Below are 24,768 nucleotides of genomic sequence, written 5' to 3'. Positions count from 1 at the left end.
TGGTACTAAAATGATAGTTCTATCTGTATGTGAAATATAAATCAAATCAATTTTTTATTTCAATCATAAACTAGCATAAATTACAATCAGGAAAAATTATACCCGTTTTAATAAAATGCAGGTAGTCTTCAACTGACAATCCAAAATGGAGATCAGAATTTCTATTAAACTTTAATATTGTCAAGATCCACACCAACACCTTAAATGGTCTCCACCAATCCAGATTGTTCTGTTCAGTCATCGCACAATCCCTATAGTTTACACGGGGTAGCAGCTTAGACCACAGTATTTTCAAAGTTAGCCCTACATAAAGTTAATTTCACATGAAGTAAAAGGCTCAAAAAGAAAATTACATAATCTATTGAAATTTAATACTTTTTTAAAATATGTGGAGCTGGCCTACCTTGGCTTCTTCCATTTGCATGATATTTGCTTGGCAGTCAGAAATACTATCATTGATGTAATCTATATTGGCCATTAGTGACTCCATCTCTTCATTGATATTATGGATGTTTTTATCTATATCTGGGACACCCTCTTTAATTATTCTCTCCCTTCTTCTGGAAAGCTTTTCTTTCCTTTTGGTAAGTTCTTCACGTTGCTAAAATTAAAAAGAGTATAGAATGTATCAGCTGGGAAATGCAGCCATTCCAATATTTTATGGTGGGAAAGAAAACACTTTAAATCTATTATGTTCACTGTAGTTTAGTGGGAAAGGAACAAACCTGCAGCATCCATAATGCAAAAGTAGTTCATCTTTAAAATCTTTAGAGTTTGAATCACATTTACATGTATATTACTAGGGGGGATAAGGCAAAAAAGAAAATTTTAAAAGCCATAATGTGTAACAGAGTATTTGCAAAATGCTGTACCTTCAATAATCTATTCATATCGCTTTCCATATTAGATATGGTCATCTTCTGCATAATAATCTCTGTTAATCTCCGTTCAAGTAACTGCCATTTCATTCTTGCACTCTTGGAAATATAAACTCTTGAAGTCATTGCTTTCCTTTGATATTTGCTCCTGTAAAGAATTCAGAATTGTATAGCTTTTAAATGATATAGCTTTAACAGTTGGGTTACATTTTGTGCCAGTATCAGTAGGAGAAAACACCAGCCTTAACATTTAAACCTTTGGCAAGAAGGATAGTAGTATTAATTTTCAGAAAATATAAACATTGGTTCTAGATATGTGCTCACTACCATTGCAACAGCTATTTTGTTTTACAAACATTTATATCAAATAGTTCCCAACATTCCAGAATCATATCCCTAGAGAAATATGATATGAAACCTGGAGATATTCAATAATTTTAAAAAATAGATACAAGGTTTTTCCTATTTGCATTTATATATGAAATCTGGAGATGTTCAATCATTAAAAAGATATTAGGTTTTTCCTATACGTATTTATAAACAAGCAATAAATATGGCAAGTTAAGTGTGTGTAAAAGATGGTCAAAACTGATATACGATACATTTGTGAAAAATAATGCTATGGATACGTATCTGTATCTACCTGTACATACTGATATGTAAAAAATAAATTATTAAACCTCAATAAATGTTGGGGCTTCTAATGCCTAAGCTTGGAATAAAAACAATCATTGCTAGTTTCACTTGCTCTTCTATTATTAATTCATCCGCTATTTACAAGCATCAACTAGCTAGGGCAGAAAATAAAAAGTTTGCAGAGGATGTTTTCTAGCAGATAGAAGGCTCTTGCAATATAAAGGACACCTGCTTTCCATGCAGAAGATCCAAGGTCCAATCTAGGTTCCTCCCAGCAGAAACAGAACTCTTGTCTGTTATCCTGAAGAACTGATGGCCATGCTGAAGTCAATATGAAGCTGGAGAAACAACAATTTCTCTTTGCCGTTTCCTGCCACCTCCATTATAATCCCTTAAGAATTGCCTACACTAGGAAGCAAATGAAATTATATAACAGATCTACCCTTTCTAATTTATCCACATGGTTTGAGTATCTGAGAAAGGTGAGGAATGAGAGTCCTTTGGATCCTCAGGTCCTTCCAGATTGTCCTTCAAAAAATCCCCTTCACGTTTTCTCAATATCAGTTTCTAGTGTTGGGATTAATAAACTTCTGGCATTGGAGAGAGAAAAATCTGAAGGATTTAACTTGAGAAAGGGGTCTGAGTAATTTTATAGTCCGTGAAACATTGTCCCACCCATCATAGAGTAAGGTATAATGTTCTCATGAAGTTGTGTTGATCATCTGACAGGCAAAAGTATCAGAGTATTTACTCATTTTAAAATACACAAAATAGTATTTGCATAGCGTTACTTGGTTCCATTTGTTGCTGGCAATGCCTGGACTCTTGCTATGGGTATTCTCAACTTCTGTTGGGGGACCACTTTTGATCCATCACTGTCTACTGAGGATGAAGCTTCTTGATTTGAGTGCTCAGGTAGACTCAGTTTCCGACTCACTCTCCCAGACACTTTATCAGATATAGGTCTGGCTTGTCTACGAAGAGCTGTAACCTAAAATAGACAACCATTTTAATATCTTAAAAACTAGATTATATATCATAATTTACATATAAATGGCAGAATTGAAATAATCTGGTACCTCTTCAGTTCTGCGGCGTAGAATCACTTCCTGATTCCTCTTTTGGGCTTCCAGAAGTTTTAGCTGATGCTGTAAAGAAGAACAATTATAATAAACGAAAAATGTGATTTTTTCAATGTTAAAACCACAATAGAAAACATTTCAAGATGGGATATGATGGGTAATTTCTGAGGAACCAAGGTTCACAACTCACCTTCCTGTCTTTTGAAGTTAGAGATGCACTATGGCATCATTAGAAGGGGAGAATCCAAAAATTGTTGTACCTCTCAACTTTTTTCATTTCCCCCTTTTTTCTTTTTCACTCTGTTTTAGTTGGTATTAGTCTTGAAATTCTTGAAGTTTTCAGTAATATTTAAAAAAATAAAGATAGATGGGACCATCTATCTCCCTTACAGGAGACAGTGCCACCTGCACTAAACATATGTTTGATCCCCTTCACTTTCAATTTCAGATCACTTACAATATCTTAAAATAAAAATCCCAAACCAAACCATGGCTCATTCTTCGCCCAATTCCACAAAACTCCTATTTAGAGAATCAAAGCAGTTTCTTCCTTATTCTCAAGATGTGAATCAAATTCCCCGCAGCTGTGATACTAAATCCCAATAGTATGGCTCCATTTCAACTGAAGCTTTAAATATATTTACTTTTATCTCCCAAGAATGCAATAGATACATTTTGCCAACTAATTAATCACCTCTCGTTTCCTCTGTTCTTTTTTAAGCTGTGCAATCTCTTTGTTTCTTCTAGATTCATTCATCCTGGCTTTCTCTTGTTCTTCTTTCATTTGTTTCATCAAACGAACCTGTATAGAAGTTATTTAACCATCTTTAAAATGTATTTTTTTTCTCTTCACAAAACACAGTGAAACTCCTTTGCATTAAATATTTTTGCTGTAAATGACAACTATTTATTATTCATGATGTTAGACTGCTTATAATAACCTCCTGGCAGTTTTTTATTATTACAATAGGCAGGACAAACTATTCCTGAGCAGAAATCATCTCAGCCGCGACTTACCACATTGTAACTTACTGAAGTAGGTGAATCGCTGTGTCAAAAGCAAAGACCTCTATAGCATCAGCACCATAAAATTTGCATTCAAGAAGAAATATACAAGGGGACACTGAAAGGTGCTTTTTCAGGAGGCAACTCGACTTTCTTGTTTTTTTCTTTTGAAGACGTGTCGCTTCTCATCCAAGAAGCTTCTTCAGCAATAGCTGAAGCATAGCTATACAATTTGGGATGAACACCCTTTGAATGGTGTGGGAGTGAAAATGGATTTCCAGAGAAAAATTGCAGACTACATGAACCAGGGGCACTCCTCAGGTGACCCTGAGGACACAGATAAACTCCAAGTGCTTCAACGACCCTCCAAAAGGATGCAAATGATTAGTTCTCTGCAAAGAATATAAATCCCTCCATTCCTCACTATCCTATCAGAGCTGAAGAAGCTTCTTAGATGACAAGCAAAACGTCTTCAAAAGAAAAAACAAGAAAGCCCAGTTGCCTCCTGAAAAACCGCCTTTGGGACAACCATGACCTGGATGACTGAGAATCTCTACAGACTTCAAGAAGGGGACAGTTGTGAAAACTCCCATAACATATCAATGGAAATGCAGGTTACCAACATTATTAAGTGATCATTTTCATTTATCAGCAATGAGTCCAACTGCAGCCTTGATCAAATCATTCAAATGGTTTCAAGCAGCAAAACCGAAAGATAGTAACACAACTGATCATTCATGCACACAATATCAGAGTTGGTGAAGTGAGATGGCGTACCTTTGTTTTCTTCATTTCCGCCACATCCTGCTGCAATTTTTTCAGTTGCTTTTCATACTGTGACTGATTTTTAAGCAATCGCGCATGCTCTTTCTGGGCTGCCTGAAGCCTCTGCAGTTCTTTATTCATGGACTGAAGCTTCTTTTCATATTCACTTTTAATCTTTTTTGCTTTTTCTTCTGAGCAGGTCTCCACTGAACCTAACAATGTTAAATGGATTTCACAGCACGTGAACTATGATCACACACGTTCTAGGCTTAAATCAAGCCACAATGCTAAGTTGGGCCACTTTTCAATTTTTGCTAGAAAATGATGCCCCTAGTTATTTTCCTTTTTACCAGATTTGTTTTTTTACAAGGGGGGGATGAGGAAAAGCAAGAGACCTTTGTACTTCTTGTGTCATGGGCCTCCATTTTGATACACCATAGACATAGTAGGAGAATAGCACAAGATTTTTTTCCTCATCTGTCCCTAGTATTATATTTATGGTTTCAGCTGGAGCTCATGTAAAGAATCTTTACATTATTAATAATTATTCAGCTGGCCAAGTAATTTGAGCCCAATGCAACATAAGAGAAAGCATATCATATCATTCGCCACTTGCTTCTAAAAAGCAAGTCTTGATCCAGGACAGAATAATAGATAACACATATTTAACAAATTTAAAGGAATATCACATACCATCTGTGCAGGGGTGAAATGTAAAATTTGTTACTACCGTTTCTGTGGGCGTGGCTTGGTGGCAGTGGGGATAATGTGACTGGGTGGGCGTGGCCAACTTTTTTTTTTTTTAAACTTTTAAAAGCATTTTTTCTACAACTTCTTCGGCTGAAGAGGTTGTTAAAAAATGCTTTTAAAAGCCTCTGATGATCAGGCAACTCAGCTGGGATCGCCAGAGGAGCCTTTTAAAAGCATTTTTTCTACAAAAAAGCCTCTGACAATCAGGCAACTCAGCTGGGATCATCAGAACCCTTTAAAAGCATTTTTTTCTACACCCCTTCAGCCGAAGAGGTTGTAGAAAAAAAATGCTTTTAAACGGTTCTGACGATCCCAGCTGAGTTGCCTGATCGTCAGAGGCTTTTTTTTCTTTTAAAGGCAAAAAAAATGCTTTTAAAAGCCTCTGATGATCCCAGCTGAGCCGCACGATCATCAGAGGCTTTTTTTTTACTTTTAAAAGCATTTTTTCTGCCATATCAATTGTTGAAGTAATAAGCAAACTTCCAGCTTTTGTTACAGGTTTTCCTCCCTGATGTAGAACGCCTATTGTTGCTCAGATCTGCAAAAGGAGGTGGTAATCCCTCCCAATGACTGCAGCTCATCATGAATACTTATCCCACTCCTGTTAGAGAAGTGCCTTGAATTATCTATTGCATAAGCACCAACTAATCATGGGAAAGCAGGAGAGAGTGAAAAAGAATAGAATAGAGTAGAGTAGAGTAGAGTAGAGTAGAGTAAAATAGAATAGAATAGAATAGAATAGAATAGAATAGAATAGAATAGAATAGAATAGAATAGAATAGAATAGAATAGAATAGAATTTTATTGGCCGAGTGTGATTGGACACACAAGGAATTTGTTTTGGTGCATATGCTCTCAGTGTACATAAAAGAAAAAGGAAAAAAAATACCTTCATCAAAGGTACAACATTTACAACACAAATGATGGTCATAGGTTGCAATTTAACCCATAATGATAGCAACAAAAAGTTGCAGTCATACAGTCATAAGTGGAAAGAGATCGGTGATGAAAACAATGAGAAGATTAATAGCCAGATTGCACCACCTCAGATCTATCTGGTATAAGAGTGAGTGGATGAGAGAGATAATTTATATAAGGCTTCCAAGACTCTGTTATTAACAACAAAATCAGTTCCAGTAGTTTTTAGAATGTCTATTTCATGAGCCGGTCTCCACAAGTATGACAAAACACATTGGATGTTTTTATGTAGACCTATTACGTTGCTGCTTTCACCAACAATAAACTTTTTTTAAAAAATACTCTCCTAATCCAATTATTTGGTGAGTGAAAATTGTCTTACCCAGATTCTGAAGCACCTGATCTCTTTCAAGCTGTGTATCTCGAATTTTATGCTGCAACATCATTAGCTTTTCTTCATACTGCCTTTTCAAAGTCTGAAGCCTTCGTTGGCTGTTCTCTAGTTCATCAATGAGCTTCTGTTTTATGGCAATTTCACATGTAATGTTTGCTAAATCTGCCTGATAATTCACTATAATTAAGGAAAATAAAAGCAATAAAAAGATGTAATGCATTGCGGCACTCAAAAGCTTAGCTATATAATAGAACCTTGTTCCGAAATTCAGATTTGTTTGGTACCCCAAACTGTTGGTATATCTATATTAAATATTTCCAATATATTAACATTATCATCCTTTTCCTAGATAAGGCTATCCATATTATAGTCCTTTAATAGAAAGAACTGATGGCTCTTGCATTAAAGCTTGATTTCTCGGAATAGTCCTTGCTACTTATTCATTAGCAAAACTTATTTTTAGTATACATTTTTGACAATAAAGTTGCAATTAAAGTTCATTCAACTAAGAAATCTTCATCTGGGGTGCATGATTTATGAATGACCTACTGCCTAAAAATAAGTCTATCTTATTTAACATTATTTAAAGTTGAATGTTCGTTCTTTTCAAAATACATTAAATTTTTAATGTTTATATTATAAATCTGAAATTCAAAAGTAAACTAATGGTTAACGTAAAAGCAGAAAGCCTATTAAAAAAGTCTCTAATGTCTCATTGAAATCTTTATAACCACAGGGATTTACTGGTTATAATATGTCATCTAATCATGAACGCTTCATGAAATACATATTAAATGTAATCTCCGGACTTAATTGTCTTAATTTTAAAATACCTATTTATGTCAAAGGAGATAATGATAACACATTAAGTATATCTATCCTTCTGTCTAACTTACCTTTTTCATCAGAATCAGAATCTGATTCATCTGAACTTTCAACCACCTCCAAATCTTCATCTTCGTCATCTTCTTCTTCGTCATCCTCATTATCGCTTTGCTCATGCCCATCTTCCTACAAGAATAAAAAAGAACCAAAAACAGGAACTCCTTCATTGTTTCCTTATTTTTAAGTTTAATTTTAATTTGATCCCAGAACAAATTATATGTAGAATGTCAGCCCTGAAGCCATTTGGGGGACATCTTCAGGGCTGCCACAGCAAGGCTGGGTGGAGCTGTGAGAATGTAAGAGGGGAAGTAGAGATAGCTGGGGGGATGTGTAGCCAAAATATCATTCTATCTTGTGGGAGTCAAGGATGCTCTAAGGGCATGGACCAAAGCCAGCTGGAGTTGGGACCACAACCTGATTGGACCATGTGATGGACATATGACCTATACCGCAAGAACTTTGGACTTTGATTTGGGTGGGGAAAACCCTGGGTCCTTCAGAGACGGGTTTTCACCAGCCGTGCCGATATCCCAAATAAATATATTCTTTGAGGAAACTCCAGACCTCAGAGTTTTGATTGCATTGGGGTTATTACTTGGAAATATAGAATAGAATGGAATGGAATGGAATGGAATGGAATAGAACAGAACAGAACAGAACAGAATAGAATAACAGAGTTGCAAGGGACCTTGGAGGTCTTCTAGTCCAACCCACTGCTTAGACAGGAAACCCTACACCACTTCAGACAAATGGTTATCCAACACCTTCTTAAAAACATGTAGCATTAACAACTTCTGGAGGCATTGTTCCGCTGATTAATTGTTCTAACTGTCAGGAAGTTTCTCCTTGGTTCTAAGTTACTTTTCTCCTTGATTATTTTCCACCCATTGCTTCTTGTCCTGCCCTCAGGTGCTTTGGAGAATAGCTTGACTCCCTCTTCTTCTTCCAAAGAGATATTGGAACACTGCTGTCATGTCTCCCCCTAGTCCTTCTTTTCATTAAACTAGACATACCCAATTCCTGCAACTGTTCTTCATGTTTTAGCCTCCAGCTCCCTAATCATCTTTGTTGCTCTTCTCTGCACTCTTTCTAGAGTCTCAACATCTTTTTTACATCCTGGCAACCAAAACTGAATGCAGTATTCCAAGTGTGGCTTTACCAAGGTGTTATAAAGTAGTATTAGCACTTCACGTGATCCTGATTTTATCCCTGACACACAGCCTCTCAATATTAAGCTAAATTATGAAGAAAATAATACTTCTCAAAGTCCTTTATTTATATGTATGTCCTTTCTATTACTCATTTCTGTTAGAAACATGATTACAAGGCAGAAATTGTATTTTCTCTGTTTGCTTTAATACAGGCTCCCAGAGAAAATAAATCCCATTATCAATACATGGCAAGATGTATTACCACAATACTTACTGCTTCTAGGTCATTATTTTCTCTTTCAGAAATGCCTTTTTCATCTTTTTTCTCCTGCTCATTATCTGTGTTTTCTTCTTTAATAGCACTATGAGAAAAAATTCAAAGGGGAGGGGATATTTAACAATTGGAAACATACGTTCCTTCCCCTCTTTTAAGTCAAATAACTTTGCTAAAGAATAACAATTTAAACGTTGCACAAACTTTTTGCAAGATAAAAAAATCATAAAAATTCAACACTAGACTCAACTCTGCATTCCATGCAAAACACAGCATTTGGGGTCGGTGGACGGGATTCGGAAAGAAGGTTAGCTTAGTAAACCAGAAACAAGAGACGGGACTGCATAACCAAACCTTTATATAGATAAAGATCCATTAGAAAGTCTGCAAAGTGAGTCGGCCTATTTCATGCCAGAGCAGTGTAAGTAAGCTGGATGTAAAGTTAGAACCACAGAAAGAAAAAAAACCCTGAAGAAACCCATATATTTATGTACATATAATAATTATGTACAATCATAAAGTTAATAGTTAAAAAAGCAGAAGAAAAAAATGCACAAAAATCTGAAGCTGCCTCCAGGACCAAACCTAGTTTTGAAAGAAAGTAATTGCAATGTCAAAGTAAATGAAAATAAAAAACTAAAAGGATGCAGGGATTGTAGCTACTGTAATGCATGACATAACATCTTAATAAATCCCACTGTGTTAAATGGAGTTCAACTCCTAGAAATGGAATTTAGAACTGCACCCTTAATATCCCTCAATAATGGATCTGGATTTTTTTAAAACAACAACTATATTTTAGATAAGCTGCCTGAAATATATTCTCTGTTAAGATTTTCCCTCTACTTCTTTGAAACTGATGTAGTGCTCCTTGAAATATGATTGACTATAATAAAAGATACCAATGTCTTTAAATTTATTATATACTTGATATGGCTGGGCATAATTTTGTTTTATCAATTTGTTTCAAAATACATTTGGTTGAATCTACATTCAAATAAGACTTTCCATATGCCTCCAACTAGATTTGATTAATCAGTAGAAATTTTGTGCTGTGCAAAATCCTTTCTAAAATCAGTCTCAAAAATAAATCAATCCAATCATTTTAAATTAGTCCAAATTGAACTGAACAGAGACCAAATCAATTCTGCACATTTTCAATTGCCTAATTGTATGCAGCCGGATATGAAATGCTTATCCTATGTTTCTTGCAAAATAGCTTAGCGATCTAAAAGTATGACTATTTCTTTTATTTCAACCTTTGTCCTATTTTAACAAATACCTACAGCAGTTATTCTGAAATTATTGTTTTTATCAACCTTTCAAATGAACATAATTCATCTGGATTCAAGACTTTGGGATGGATAATTTTTATCCTTCCCTACTCTCTCTTTTTTTCTGGCCAGCAACAGCAGACTTCGTTAAATTCTCATAGAAAAATGGATACATTGAAAAAGTAAGTAAAATTCAAATCAGTAGAGTAAGGAAAATTATAATAAAGGTGTACTATTGCTTAACCACAGCCAATTCGATTTTAAAGTGAAATTACTACTAAACACTAAGCTTTCTCAGCTAATCTTTCCTGAAGAGTAGAATGTCCCAAATATGCCTTAAAATAAAATCAAGTTGGATTTCAGATGGAAAGCCTGATTCAATCAAACTGACTTTGAAACACATTGTTAAAATGAAATTAGCATGCACAACTGTTAAGTTGGCTCGCAAAATACTCTCTCTATCGGAAATTCCAATTGTGAACTGGGATAAATCTAGGCTTTAGCAGGTCTTGTGATATTGGACAAGATATAACAACAACTAACTAGCATGGTCCAGCAAGGTACATGACCAAGGACATTAAAAACAGCTAAGACATCAAGGAAGGTCAGAATGGATGCACTACCCTGAAACTCTGTTAAATATGATCAAGAACCACAAGCTGTTTCAGTACTACCAGTAAGGCTCAGCTTACTGAAAAAGGCCGGATAATTCACTTCTCAATCTATAGGCCAGGAGTGTCAAACTCGCGGCATCACGTTGTCATCATGTGACATATTGGGATGTTTCCCCCCTTTGCTAAACCGGGGGTCGGCGTGGCCAGCATGTGATGAATCTGGTCCGCGAGCCGCAAGTTTGACACCCCTGCTGTAGGCCAATCACCTTTCCAACAACCAAAAAGTTGTTTCCCAAAGAAAAGCTTAGGGGCCGGATGAAAATTATCTTCTATTGTGTTCAGTGATGGCTTCTTCATGAACACATTGATGAACATATTATTCAAAGTATTCAAACACCACTACCTCCCATAAGATGCTTTAACTACTGCACTGACCAAATATGTGTCACCTCCTAGGTTTTAACAAATCATAAAGGGCAAGAATCTAAAACACAGGAGCTGAATACACAGCTTCAAAGACCCTTGATCATCTGGACCAATAAGTTCAATTTCTTTCCAGATAACCAAACAAGCCAATCCCTCAGGCAACTCCACAGGATCTACACAAATAGAATTCCAAGTAATTTCATTCAGCAGATGTTTAGAATAATTCCCAGAGAAGCCCTTTAAATGTTGCCATGGACTCTCCTTACCTGTAAGAAGGGGATACGAAAACGTAACTTGTCTGTATGAAATAGGAATCCATTTGCTGATGAAAGCTGCATATTACAAGGCAATGAACGGTGACAATGAAAGAAATAGGGTTTAGTGGGAAATTGTGCCATTTCGAACAAAAGGACTCCAGAGGAAAACCTATTCTGTTGGGTGTCATGAATGGATATGTAGAAAAAACATAGAACACAGAATAATAGAGTTGTAAGAGACCTTGGAGGTCTTCTAGTCGAACCCCATTTTCAAGCAGGAGACCCACACACCATTTCAGACAAATGGTTGTCCAGTCTCTTTTTGAAAGCCTCCAGTAATGGAGCACCCACAACTTCTGAAAACATTGGTTGATTGTTCTTACCGTTAGGAAATTTCTCCTTAGTTCTAAGTGGTTTCCAACCATTATTTCTTGTCTTGTCTTTTGGTGCTTTGGAAAATAGGTTGACCCACTCGTCTTTGTAGGAGCCTCTCAAATATTGGAACAGTACAATCATGTCACACTAGTTCTTCTTTTCATTAGACTAGACCAGGCCTGTCAAACTGGCGGCCTGTGGGCCGGGATATGGCACATGCCGGCCACGCCCACCCCAGCTCCGCAAAGGCAAAAAACATCACACTACGTCACAATATGGCCTGCAATGCGAGTGAGTTTGACACCCCTGGACTAAACATACCCAATTCCAGCAACTGTTCTTTATATGTTTTAACTTTCAGCCCCCTAATCATTTTTGTTGCTCTTCTCTGCACTCTTTACAGAGCCTCAGCATCTTTTTTTAGATTGTGGTGACTAGAACTGGATGCAGTATTTCAAATGTGGCCTTACTACTGCCTTCTAACCACTGTGCCACCACAGCTCCTGAATGAAAGTGCAAGACTTGATTTAATTGCTTATGCTGAAAGATTAAGAGAATTGGCAACAGCTACAAGAGGGATTAAAAGACTTTGAACAGGGGCAAACCATTTATTTGATAGTGTCAACAGTAATTCTGAGAAAAATGAACATCAGAGAAAAGAATATATGTAAAAGAAACTACAGCAAAGCTAGAATGTTTGCAGGACATTTAGAGCAGGGGTAAAATCCAGCAGGTTCTGACAGGTTCTGGAGAACCGGTAGCGGAAATTTTGAGCAGTTCAGAGAACCGGTAGCGGAAATTTTGAGTAGTTTGGAGAACCGGCAAATACCACCTCTGGCTGGCCCCAGAGTGGGGTGGGAATGGAGATTTTGCAGTATCCTTCCCCTGCCACACCCACCAAGCCACACCATACCCACCAAGCCACGGCTACAGAACCAGTAGTAAAAAAAAATTGGATTTCACCACTGGTTTAGAATATGAGTCCTGTATTATTAAATCAGTGTTGGTTGGGGATATGATGTTATCTTGTTGGCTGAAAACCTGAATTAGTGCAGACAACAGAGAAAGATAATATGATAAATGAGTTTGGTCTGACCATTCATATACCAAAAATCAAGGTGGTTTTGCTTTACAAATAAAAAAGAATGAATTATGATGGTTTACATAAATGAAAAACCAGACCAAATGGATGAGTTTTAAAGCTTTGTAGAATGTTTACTAAAGATGGAGACAGGGATAAACAAATATTTCTAGAACAACAGAGAGCAGTATGTGGTCTGCTGCAAGGAATGTTTGTCAAAAGAAGAAAGATGTACAATAGGAATGTGCATGAGCCATATGAAAGAGCTATGCTGAAGTGGTTTAATTAGACAAGAGAATTTTCTTTTCCTGGATACAGAGAATAAATGAGGACACAATTGCAAAATAGGTGAAAAAACATTGAATGGGTCAATAGAAAGGAGAAGACTGAGAAAGTGTAGAGAGGTCAAATCAAATTTTAAAAAATAATTCCACAGTCCAAGACGGGAGTTGATGACGTCCAAAAAATAAGAGAAGTGAAATATTTAAAGAATAGGCAATATATGAGGTAGTATATGGATATAGTTTGGGGGAAAGATGGTTTACAAGGAAAAAAAGTCAGAGAGCTATAGTGAATGGTGCTGGTGTAAAATATATCTAGCCATCTTTCCTTTTCTCACCACGCGCAGACTGCACTGGCTGCCTGTGGTTTTCCGGGTGCGCTTCAAGGTTTTGGTAATGATCTTCAAAGCGCTCCATGGCATAGGTCCGGGTTACTTACGGGACCGTCTACTGCCACCGAATGCCTCCCACCGGCCCGTGCGCTCTCACAGGGAGGGACTCCTCAGGGTGCCGTCGGCCAGGCAGTGCTGACTGGCGACGCCCAGGGGAAGGGCCTTTTCTGTGGGGGCTCCCACCCTCTGGAACGAGCTTCCCCCAGGACTCCGTCAACTTCCTGACCTTCGGACCTTCCGCCGCGAGCTCAAGACACATCTATTTATTTGCGCAGGACTGGACTAGATTTTTTTTTAAAATTTTTAAAAATTTTAAATGTCTAAATTTTAGATTTGGTTTTAAATTGGTTTTTATTGTTTATATGTCTATTTTAAATTTTGGCCTATATAATAAGTTTTTTAGATGAATGTTTTACTTTGTATATTTATGTGTTTTTATATGGCTGTACACCGCCCTGAGTCCCTAGGGAGATAAGGCGGTATAAAAGTATGAATAAATAAATAAATAAATAAATAAACACAATTTTCTGAGATAATCCCTTGCCTGCTTTGTATAATGAAAACTAAAATTAGCAAGTTTGTTTCCGAAAAAGTATCGTTTTTTTGAGAATTTAGGAACATCAAAGAAAATGCTATGCAAAGTCATTAAGACTACCTGAATGGAAAGATTTATACTCCTTGCAGACAGCTGGTCATTTGCATTCTTTTAGCAAATCATTAAGGCCAGCTGGAGGGCCTTAATGACTTGTTAAAAGAATGCAAATCACCAGCCGTCTGCAAGGAGTATAAATCCTTCCATTCTCCACCATTCAATCAGAGCTGAAGAAGTTTCTTGGATGAGAAGTGTAACTTCTTCAAAGAAAAAGCAGAAAGTCCAGTTATCTCTTGAAAAAAAACACCCTTGGGACTACAGAAAGTTAAGTTCTCATGTAGAGGAAAAAATAGGACTCCCAACATAATCTAGGTCATAGATTATTTGCTAAGGAACTTAAATATTTATGAAAGAGTACTTCATTTTTAAATTTTAACTTCAGGATTCATTTGTGGTAAGTGCTCAAGAAAAAAAAAACTCAGTTAATGACAGCCACACTGCTGTTATAGCATTATGTTTGAAATCTGCTGTACCTATTGAAATGGGTTTTAGTTTACACCCAGCCTCCTAACTGCTCTGGTTAACTTTAATCCCAAATGTACACTTATTTTGGGAGTGGGTGGGTGGGTGGGGTGGAGGTAGTAATTTAGTAACAAGGAAAAGGATTAGTCCAGCAAAAAAATTTCATATGGTGAAACTTCTTTTGCTAGATCTAGAATTATATACCGTATTTTTCTCTCCATAAGGCGCACCTGACCATAAGACGCACCCAGGTTTAGAGGAGGAAAATAAGAAAAAAAAATATTCTGAACCGGAGTCCGAGAGGACCACAGATAGGTGTCCTCTCATGTACCAGCTCTGCCTATTGACTCCCGCACTGCGGAAAAGAGACAGAAGAGGCGGGCAATGGCAAAGACATAAGAGCACTGTAAAAGGATCCCACCGCCGGGGCCCGGCTGCTGTTCACCAAAGGACCCCCTTATTGGGGAGGGGGAGTGTGTCTTATGGAGCGAAAAATATGGTATGTTTACATGTGATCCAAACATTAGTTTTCAAATGACAATCAAAAACCTGGGAAGCATTCCAACCTTCGTTCTTCTTGACTGCTTTCCTCAAGTTTCTGCAGCCTTCAAAAGCACCAGGTACAGTATTGGAAGACCAAGCCAATGAAGGACAAAACCAGACAGTGAAAGCGAGAGCAACAAGAAGGTAAACAAACAAAAAATGACATATGAGGTCGTGGATTTCAATGTGTTTTTTTTTTCAAAAAAAGATGATTTTAAAAAACCATACACAGTAAAAAAAAAAGAAAAAAAAAGGCAATTCATTCATTACAAAATAATAATAGCCATGCTGGGAGTAATGAGAATTGCACTTCAACACATCTGTACTTCAACACATCTGCAGTTCAACATCCATCCTGGGAAGGTTGCCCCCACCTTTATCACTGCAATGTAAGGGAGCAGTTAAGCTTCCTAACCTGTCAAATTCAGTTCAATCATTTTTAATTTATTCAATTAACTCCCACTTATTTTCCATATAAGTTTGTAGTTTGTTTGTTTTTCAAAATAAAAAACCGAAAGGAACTCATTTTCTAAGATCCTATTTTTTTGCAAGTAGTTTTATCCAGGTTATGCTTTTGAATGTTACTTCAATATTCTGGTGTGTACTTTCTCTACATTTTTTGCAAACATATTTTTTTTTTAATCAAAGTAGATTACAATTCCTGAACTGGCTGGATTGGAAATGCAAAGAAGATGAATTCATTTCTTTCCTGTTTCTACTCTTTATAACTGTTAGTTTTCCACAGATCAGCAAATAATTTTAACATGTTCTTGTGCAAGGGCCCTTTTTAAAACCTTGTTATCAGGATGCTTGGACATACTACTAAAACCATAATTTACCATTTTAACAATACAAGAACCACCCTATTAGAAAAAGGGTGCTAAGAGAAAAGTTGTAAATTTTTTGAAATTTGTTTTTAAGGTGTTCTGAATGCAACGAATGCAATGTTTTCTTTTGCTCCTTGCAGAAATGCTTACTTAGTTATAATTCCATTATTATCAATATAGAAGAAACAAAAGTGTCTCTTAAAGAAAATCTTCAGGAAAGTTTGAGCCTCTAAATCAGGAATGTCAAACTCAAAGCCCAGCGGCCGGATTGGGGCCACCTTGGAAATAGCGAAGGACCAGCCCACGGTGCCTCTGCCAGTAAATATGGAGCTCTGTTTTTGCTGGCAGAGGGTTGCAAGAGGCTGCCACAGCCGAAAATGGAGCTAAGGAGCCTGTTTTCACTGGCAGAGTGCTCGGGCCACTACATCCACACACATCCTGACACAAATGACATCATGCTGGCCATGCCCAGGCTGGCCACACGCCCCCACGCCCCCCGAGGTCAAACACAACCCTAATGCAGTCCTCAATGAAATTGAGTTTGACACCTCTGCTCTAAATGAAAGACAACGTATTTTAAAAATATATTCCATGAGAAAGTCAACTGTTTATATTTTGTCATGGTAAAATAATGTTTTATAATTCAGTATGTCAATTATTCCTTGTCTGAAATAAAAACTTCAGAAGTAAAAAAAGAAAAAGAAAAAAGAGAAAGGAAGAAAGGAATGAGGAATGCTTAGAAATGATTGCAGAATATGGTTTATGCTGAAATATGGCACTGAAATTATGAACTGAGATGAAGACGTTACTGAAATACATAGTAAATAAAGGCAACTCCCCAAATTATGTTAATTTAGTGGAATAAAGGGGTGTGGCTATTTTGGAACTAATTTACCAAATCCATAAATCTTATAATTTTAATATATAATTATTTCACTGAAGAAACGTAAAAGCCTTGTTTTATTTGTGGGTAAATATTGTTTAAAAGCCTTTAGCAGATAACACCACCTACTCCCCTTTTGCTGATCTTAAGAATCTATGACACAGATGTCAAACTCACAGTGTCACTTGCCATCACGTGATGTTTTGTGATGTTTTTCCCCTTCGTGGAACTGGGGTGGGCGTGGCCTGCGCATGACGTATCCCGCCTGCGGGCTGCCAGATTGACACCCCTGACCTACGAGAACTAATTTGATGTAATGGTTAAGGCATTAGGTTGGAAACTGGGAGACAGGGATTTCTAGTCCCACCTTAGGCCCAAAGCCAGCTGGGTGACCCTTGACTAATCATTTTGTCACAGCCTTAGGAAAGAGGCTACAGCAAACCACATCTGGAAAAACCTTGCCGAGAAAACCGCAAGGTCTTGAGAATCAAACACAACCAGACACAAATAAATGGAAGAGAATCAGAGTCAAACTACATTTACTATAAATGGAAGGATGACACATAAGAGCAGAGAAAAAGTAACTTAGATCCTAAAGCACTGTATGCTCTTGAAAGCCTTGGGTGTACCCCAAGGTTTTTCCAAAAATTGCTATCAAAATTGGAAGCACTAAATATATAACTGGACAGAAGGGATGCAAAAAACTAATTACCGGAAGTTTCAGAGGAATAGAATATTCCCATTTTGGGAACAGTTGGTTTCAGACAACAGTGTTGGATGGTAATCCTATTAATTTATTATTATTACAGCTGCATTTAGCTATGGTTTCCTTCTGGCTACTTGCATTATATATGCAGAATCCCAAACAAATACTTTGGCCTAATTTTTATAAGGACAAGATGGAAGTAGAGCATAGTTTAGTTTCTCACTGGAAGTGTTCCCCATAGATGGGAAGATGTGATAGCTGCAGATGCTGAGATGGCAGTGGAAATATAGTCTTAAATTGCCAGAAGAACTATGGGAATGAGTAATGGGAAGAGATAGGACAGAGGTGTAATGGTTGAGACAAATATTACTCTAGACAGCTCCCTCTACTGATAAATAAAAGTATGAGCTGATAAACCTGAATTGGATTGGCACTGTTTATCATCTTCTTTCATCTTTTTTTAATGACCTCCATAATCCCTTGCGAAGTGGAATCTGGGCAACTGAATGGAGCTGAGTATTTACTGGCCAGATGCCCTTCCTGTCACCAATGCGGAGCTTGGTTCAGCAGTTACCATATTTTTCAGAGTATAAGATGCACTGGAGTGTAAGATGCACCTTAGTTTTTGGGGAGGAAAATAAGAAAAAAGCTGATTGGCAGGTGGATTTGCCTCCCAGAATACCCCCAATCAGCTGTTCCCAGAGGTGAATTTTAGCAATAGGGTCCTTGGTTGTGAGCTCTGTGCCTTGCTTTTTTTTGCTTTTTTTTTTCTGCCTCTGAAACTCTGTTTCAGAAGAAACTTTTTTCTGTCTCTGAAAGCCTCCGAAACAGAGCTTCAGAAAAAAAGCCTCTGAAGCTCTGTTTGGGGGCTTCTTTTCTGAAGCTCCGTTTGGGGCTTTTCTCAGCCTCTGAAACCTCCCTTTGAGAAGCTGGGCGGGGCTACATTCGGAGTATAAGACACACCCAGATACTCACCCTCTTTTTTGGGGGAAAAAGGTGCATCTTATACTTCGAAAAATATGGTATATTCTCATTGTGCCCAGAGAGAGAGAAATATCTGCCTCTATCTAGGATCGAACTCACAGCCTCCTGATTGTGAGGCGAGAGCTCCACCTCTAGACCACCACACTACTCAGGATTGGCACTGTTTTATACTTCTGAATATTCATTATTTTGAAGGCAAATCTGGAGGAGATTGCCGAAGAGTTTGGAGGCATGGTCCAGAGAATGACCATGAACGAAAATTCAAAGACCATCATAGGATGTAGTCTACACTGCAGATGTTCCCCCAAGGAATGAAGAGGATTGAAGGTTTTATCCACTTAGAAATAAGCCAGCAGACAGCCTGACTGACTGACAGAGGAAAAATTGCCATCAATATACGCAAGGACTTTTTAAATTCTAAATTAGGAAGCAGATAGAATCAAGATACGGAGCAATGGACAGATGCATTATGCTAACATTATAGAGCACATAATACCTGGGTAAAAAACAGGCTATAAAATATTAATCAGAAAAAAAAAAAAAACCCTCCATTGACTCAAAATGGGGAGAATACAGAATATATTCTGTAATACTCTTGTTACAGAATATAGCTGGGATATCAAAACAAATATTTGCTTTTAATATTTCATTGTTTGAATAAAAGGGAAAAAAAATCTGCAACAGGGTTCTATGTTGAGCTTCTACCAAACCCTGAGAGCACAGAGAAAGTCCTAGTCACATTTAATTAACTATGAGTGTACATAAAACGAAATCAAGTTTAGTGTTTGTCCTAGAGCCACTTTTGGAAAAGAAGCCCCTTCAAGCATAATTCAAAAGCTAAGAGTGGCTCTCAGTTCATGAAAAAAATTATATACTCTTGATAAACTAGTATTTATGTATAATCCTTTCTTGGATCCTTGATTATATAATAATTCAGTGGAAGATTATTTGTTTTTAAGATGTTATGGAATGGCAAAATAATACAAACGTAAAGTAATATGAAATGAAGTGACACAGTAAGACAGGTATAAGCCGACTATGGGGAAAAAAATCAAAATATGCCACTCTCAACATTAAAGGAAGCTCTACTAGCTATCCAAATCAGCGTGTAAATCTAGCTTGTAAATTGCATTGTGATTCCATGACACATTACAGTACTCCATGATGTACTTAACTATTAACTGAATTAGCCCAACTGCCTGGCTTCACAAGACTCAATCTTCAATCAACTATACTGGAAGGGTTCCCATGATACACTTCACCACAAACTAGGTTTAAGCATCCTATGCAAATTTAGCCTGTGCAGTGTTATGTATTTTAACTTCAAATTTAAACTGAAAGAAGTTGTCCTGATTTAAATGTAACTTCAAGAACGTTATTCGCTATTGTCTTATAAATATAAGAATTTTGCGCCAGACTCATTGTATTACTGATCATAAAGTAAAGTTCTTGCTTGTTTCCAAGATGGATGGCAGGATTCATATACTCAATAATCCAATTAAAGATTACAGCTAGTTAAGAAACACTCAATGTTCAGTTTTAACTTCTACCTCTTTTTCTTCTTCCTTTCCTTTTTCTTCAGTTTTTCTAAATCTTTTTTAGCCATATCCAGGATTTCAATTGTCTCCTTATCAGAGGGAAGCATCGAAGCAGAAAATGCTGAGGTTCCACCAAAGTATGTTGACCTAGTTGAAGCTCTTGACAAGTTGCGCCGAAGGTTTTCATTCACTGCTTCGCTTTCAAGTAGCTTAGCTCTTGAAGAAGAAAAACATATTGAGAAGAAGGCGGAAGAAAAACTCAAATAGAAGATTCACTAATTAAGAATGCAGTAGCTTATTCAAAATTCTAAGGAATTTGTTCGCATAAATGCAAAAAGCAGCACGTGGAATTGCATGAAGACAAACAATAGTCACAATCATATTTTCATCATTATATAACATTTTTAACAAACCAGAGCTTTCTTTTTCATGCCAAATTCTTACACGCTGTTAGAAGAATATGGACAAGCCAATTGTATATGGCCAGCGTTTGTAAGCTTTTCGTTCATCAGGATGAGAAAATAAGATTACCGTATATACTCGAATATAAGCCGATCCGAGTATAAGCCGAGGTCCCCAATTTTACCCCAAAAACTGGGGTAAACTGGGGACTCGAGTATAAGCAGTGGAAATGAGGCACCTACCGGTTGGGGAAACCCTCCCTCCCTCAGCTGAGAAGGCTGGCAGCTCCCCCGCCCCGCCCTCTCACTGCACCGGCAGGGCTTCCCCGCGCCGTCCGGTAAAATGTGAAAAAAAGAAAAAAAACTCAGTATAAGCCGATATACTGAGTATAAGCGAGGGCTTAAAAAACAAAACTCGAGTATAAGCCGTATAGACCCGAGTATAAGCCGAGGTGACGTTTTTCAGCACAAAAAACGTGCTGAAAAACTCGGCTTATACTCGAGTATATACGGTAAGTGAATAAAGTTTCTTAGATCAGTAAACCACAATGCAAATCTAGTTTTCCTTGGATAACTGACTGCAATCTCGACATGATGCCCTTCCCTGTTTATTCCCAATTTGATTTTGTATTCCGAGAAAGAGAATCAAATCAGAAACAATTCAGCAACATGATTAATGTATTGAACTTATAAAAGCTGGTTCAAACAAGCAATAGCTCAGTGAGATATGAGAACTCCAATAATTTATTTATTTTTATTTTACTTTAGCAGTTATATGGAAGAGATGGAAAAATTCAATCATCTGCCATTTAGGGTTACAATATATACTACATTTTACTAAGATCTTACATCTAACTAACCAAGGATTATTAAATAAATCAGCCTATTTCATAAACAAGAGTTGAGACTGCCACTATTTATCCGGGTTCAAATATTATGCCTTCCTAATGATGAAGAAGTCATGCTGGCTGTGAATTTTGGAACTTGTCATCCGAGACCTGGAGCCATTGAAGACACTGTCTCAAAAAATAAAAAAATAAAAATAGCTACAATCCTTTATATTGTAACACGATATATTGTGACACGAGGCTGGCTCCAGGGGATTATAAATGCTTCTTTGTTGGAAGGGGTTTTCCCCGCCGCCTTGAAAGAGGCAGTGGTGAGACCCCTCCTTAAGAAGCCTTCCCTGGACCCAGCTATTTTGGGGAATTACCGGCCAGTCTCCAACCTTTGCTTTGTGGCGAAGGTTGTAGAGAGTGTGGTTGCATGGCAGCTCCCTCGGCACCTGAATGAAGCTGTCTGTCTAGACCCGTTCCAGTCCGGCTTCCGACCCGGTTATAGCACGGAAACAGCTTTGGTCGCGTTGGTGGATGACCTCTGGAGGGCCAGGGATAGGGGTTGCTCCTCTGCCTTGGTCCTATTAGATCTCTCAGCGGCTTTTGATACCATCGACCATGGTATCCTGCTGCGCCGGTTGAAGGGATTGGGAGTGGGAGGCACCGTTTATCGGTGGTTCTCCTCCTATCTCTCTGACCGGTCGCAGACGGTGTTGACAGGGGGGCAGAGGTCGTCCGCGAGGCGCCTCACTTGTGGGGTGCCTCAGGGGTCGATTCTCTCGCCTACCCTGTTCAACATCTATATGAAGCCGCTGGGTGAGGTCATCAGTGGTTTCGGGGTGAGTTATCATCTGTACGCTGACGATACTCAGCTGTACTTTTCCACCCCGGACCACCCCAATGAAGCTATCGAAGTGCTGTCCCGGTGCCTGGAAGCCGTACGGGTCTGGATGGGGAGAAACAGACTCAAGCTCAATCCCTCCAAGACGGAGTGGCTGTGGATGCCGGCACCCCGGTACAGTCAGCTGCACCCGCAGCTGACTGTTGGGGGCGAGTTAGTGGCCCCAAAGGAGGTGGTTCGCAACTTGGGCGTCCTCTTGGATGGACGGCTGTCCTTTGATGAACATCTGGCGGCCGTCTCCAGGAGGGCTTTTTACCAAGTTCGCTTGGTCCGCCAGTTGCGTCCCTTCCTTGACCGGGATGCCTTATGCACAGTTACTCACGCTCTGGTCACGTCTCGGTTGGATTATTGCAATGCTCTCTACATGGGGCTGCCCTTGAGGTGCACCCGGAGGCTACAGTTAGTCCAGAATGCGGCTGCGCGAGTAGTAACGGGAGCCGCTCGTGGCTCCCATGTAACATCACTGCTCCGCAGTCTGCACTGGCTTCCTGTGGTCTTTCGGGTGCGCTTCAAGATTTTGGTTACCACCTTTAAAGCGCTCCATGGCTTAGGACCCGGGTACTTACGAGACCGCCTGCTGTTACCTTATGCCTCCCACCAACCGGTACGCTCTCACAGAGAAGGTCTCCTCAGGGTGCCGTCCGCCAAACAATGTTGGCTGGCGGCCCCCAGGAGTAGGGCCTTCTCTGTGGGAGCAGCGACGCTCTGGAATGAACTTCCCCCTGGCCTACGCCAAGTGCCTGATCTTCGGACCTTTCGCCGTGAGCTAAAAACATACTTATTTATTCAAGCTGGACTGGCATAATGGTTTTTAACATTTTAATTGGGTTTTATTGTTGTGGGGTTTTAAATTTTTAAATTTAAATTTTTAAACATTGGCCTTTTTGTAATATGTTTTATTTTAAATTTTGATTTTAATTGTATATATATTGTGTTTTATTTAGGCTGTACACCGCCCTGAGTCCTTCGGGAGAAGGGCGGTATAAAAATTTGATAAATAAAAATAATAAAATAAATATTCTAATCATACACAACCAAACGAAAATTATAACAATATCAGAATATTACCTGAGGTCCTCAATTTCCTTGATGTAGTTATGAATCATATTACTGATTTCTTCATTGCCCTCTCCTGAAAGAAGAACAACAAGATTGAGTTGTTAAGTTGAATACTAGATGGACACAAAGTACATGGTTTTTAAAGGTACCGTACTTGCACAAGGATATCAAAACATTTAAATAAACCGGTCTGAAGTTTCACAGAATCATTGGGTTTGAAGGGACCTTAGAGGTCTTCCAGTTCAACCCCAGCTCAAGGCAGCAGCCTTATGCCATCCCAGTCAAATCTATTTTTGAAAACCTCCAGCGACTGAGCATCTACAATTCTGGGAAGCAAATTATTCCTTTGATTAATTATTCTCATTGTCAGAAAATTCTTCTTACTTCTAGGTTGGATCTCTCTTTAGCAAGCTTCCACCCATTACTTCTTGTCCTGCCCTCAGGTGCTTTCGAAAATAAGTGAATCTCCTCTTCTCTGTGACAGCCCCTCAAGTACTGGAAGACAATTATCAGGTACCCCTTAATCCTTCTGTTTGATAAGCTAGACATAAGTAATTCCCTCAACTATCCATCATAAAATTTAGCCACCAGGGTCCTTATCATCTCCGTTGCTCTTCTCTATACCCTTTCTAGGACTCAACATACCACAATAACCAGAAATGGACGCGGTATTCCAAGTGCGGCCTCACCAGTGCAGTATAAAGTAGCATTATCACTTCACATGATCTTGATACCATGATATATAAAATATAAATAATATAATATAAAATTTAATTGAATTTTAATTGTATTAATCTATTTATAATTTTATATTTTAGGGTTTTATATCGGTCTTTGACCGTTTTAGTTTTAAATTGGCCAGTTAAATATTTCATTTTAAATTTATTTTAAATTTGGGATTTGTATTGTGTATCTATGTGTTTTAATTAAGGCTGTACACCGCCCTGAGTCCTTCGGGAGAAGGGCGGTCTAGAAATCAAATCAAATCAAATCAAATCAAATCAAATCAAATCAATCAATCAATCAATCAATCAATCAATCAATCAATATTAGTATCAAGGGGTGGAATTCAGCCGGTTCGGATGAACAGGAGGCTTTTTCATCTGGTTCACTGAACTGGTAGTTACAAGGACTGGCTGGCCCCACCCCTCCCAGGAGTCTCCACACAGCCCATTTTGGATGCGAGATAAGTGCAGGGCCCACACGGAGGCTCTGGGAGGGCGAAATGCAGCCTTCCTGGAAGTTCCAGAAGTAGTCCAGGTTTTGCCCTCCCGAAGGCTTGATAAAAGCCTCTGGAGCCTGGAGAGGGCAAGAAACGGGCCCATTTCCAGCCTCCGGAGGGCCTCTGGAGCCCGGGGGAAGCCATTTTCGCGCTCTTGGAGGCTCAAGGAAAGCCTCTGGAGCCTGGGGAGGGCAAAAACCACCACCACCACCCGCCATGGTGCAGGAGGCCGAGTAGGCCACACCCAGCCATCGGTTGCTAAAAATTTTCAATTCCACCCCTCATACTACTCCTCTGTTGATGCACCCTAGGACAA

At 38.4% G+C, this 24,768-nt stretch overlaps 1 protein-coding gene across 6 annotated transcripts in view; it reads right to left on the bottom strand.

The window, feature by feature from the left end:
- The window catches only part of KIF21A (kinesin family member 21A), a 103,020-nt gene that overhangs the window by 29,970 nt on the left and 48,282 nt on the right, over positions 1-24,768 (bottom strand). For all 6 annotated transcript variants that reach the window (XM_058191955.1, XM_058191951.1, XM_058191954.1 and 3 more), the window contains exons 10-20: positions 23,240-23,303; positions 20,046-20,249; positions 8,739-8,826; positions 7,325-7,439; positions 6,417-6,605; positions 4,379-4,578; positions 3,291-3,398; positions 2,594-2,662; positions 2,306-2,505; positions 873-1,026; positions 404-601 (exon numbers count right to left, since the gene is read on the bottom strand). In XM_058191955.1, coding sequence (XP_058047938.1) covers positions 404-601; positions 873-1,026; positions 2,306-2,505; positions 2,594-2,662; positions 3,291-3,398; positions 4,379-4,578; positions 6,417-6,605; positions 7,325-7,439; positions 8,739-8,826; positions 20,046-20,249; positions 23,240-23,303 — 1,589 coding nt within the window. The remainder of the gene's footprint in view (positions 1-403; positions 602-872; positions 1,027-2,305; positions 2,506-2,593; positions 2,663-3,290; positions 3,399-4,378; positions 4,579-6,416; positions 6,606-7,324; positions 7,440-8,738; positions 8,827-20,045; positions 20,250-23,239; positions 23,304-24,768) is intronic.

This window comes from Ahaetulla prasina, chromosome 7 (genome assembly GCF_028640845.1).
Source record: "Ahaetulla prasina isolate Xishuangbanna chromosome 7, ASM2864084v1, whole genome shotgun sequence".
Lineage (NCBI taxonomy): Eukaryota > Metazoa > Chordata > Lepidosauria > Squamata > Colubridae > Ahaetulla > Ahaetulla prasina.
The sequence above is the reverse complement of the archived record's forward strand: the minus strand, read 5'-3'. Positions and strand labels throughout refer to the sequence as shown.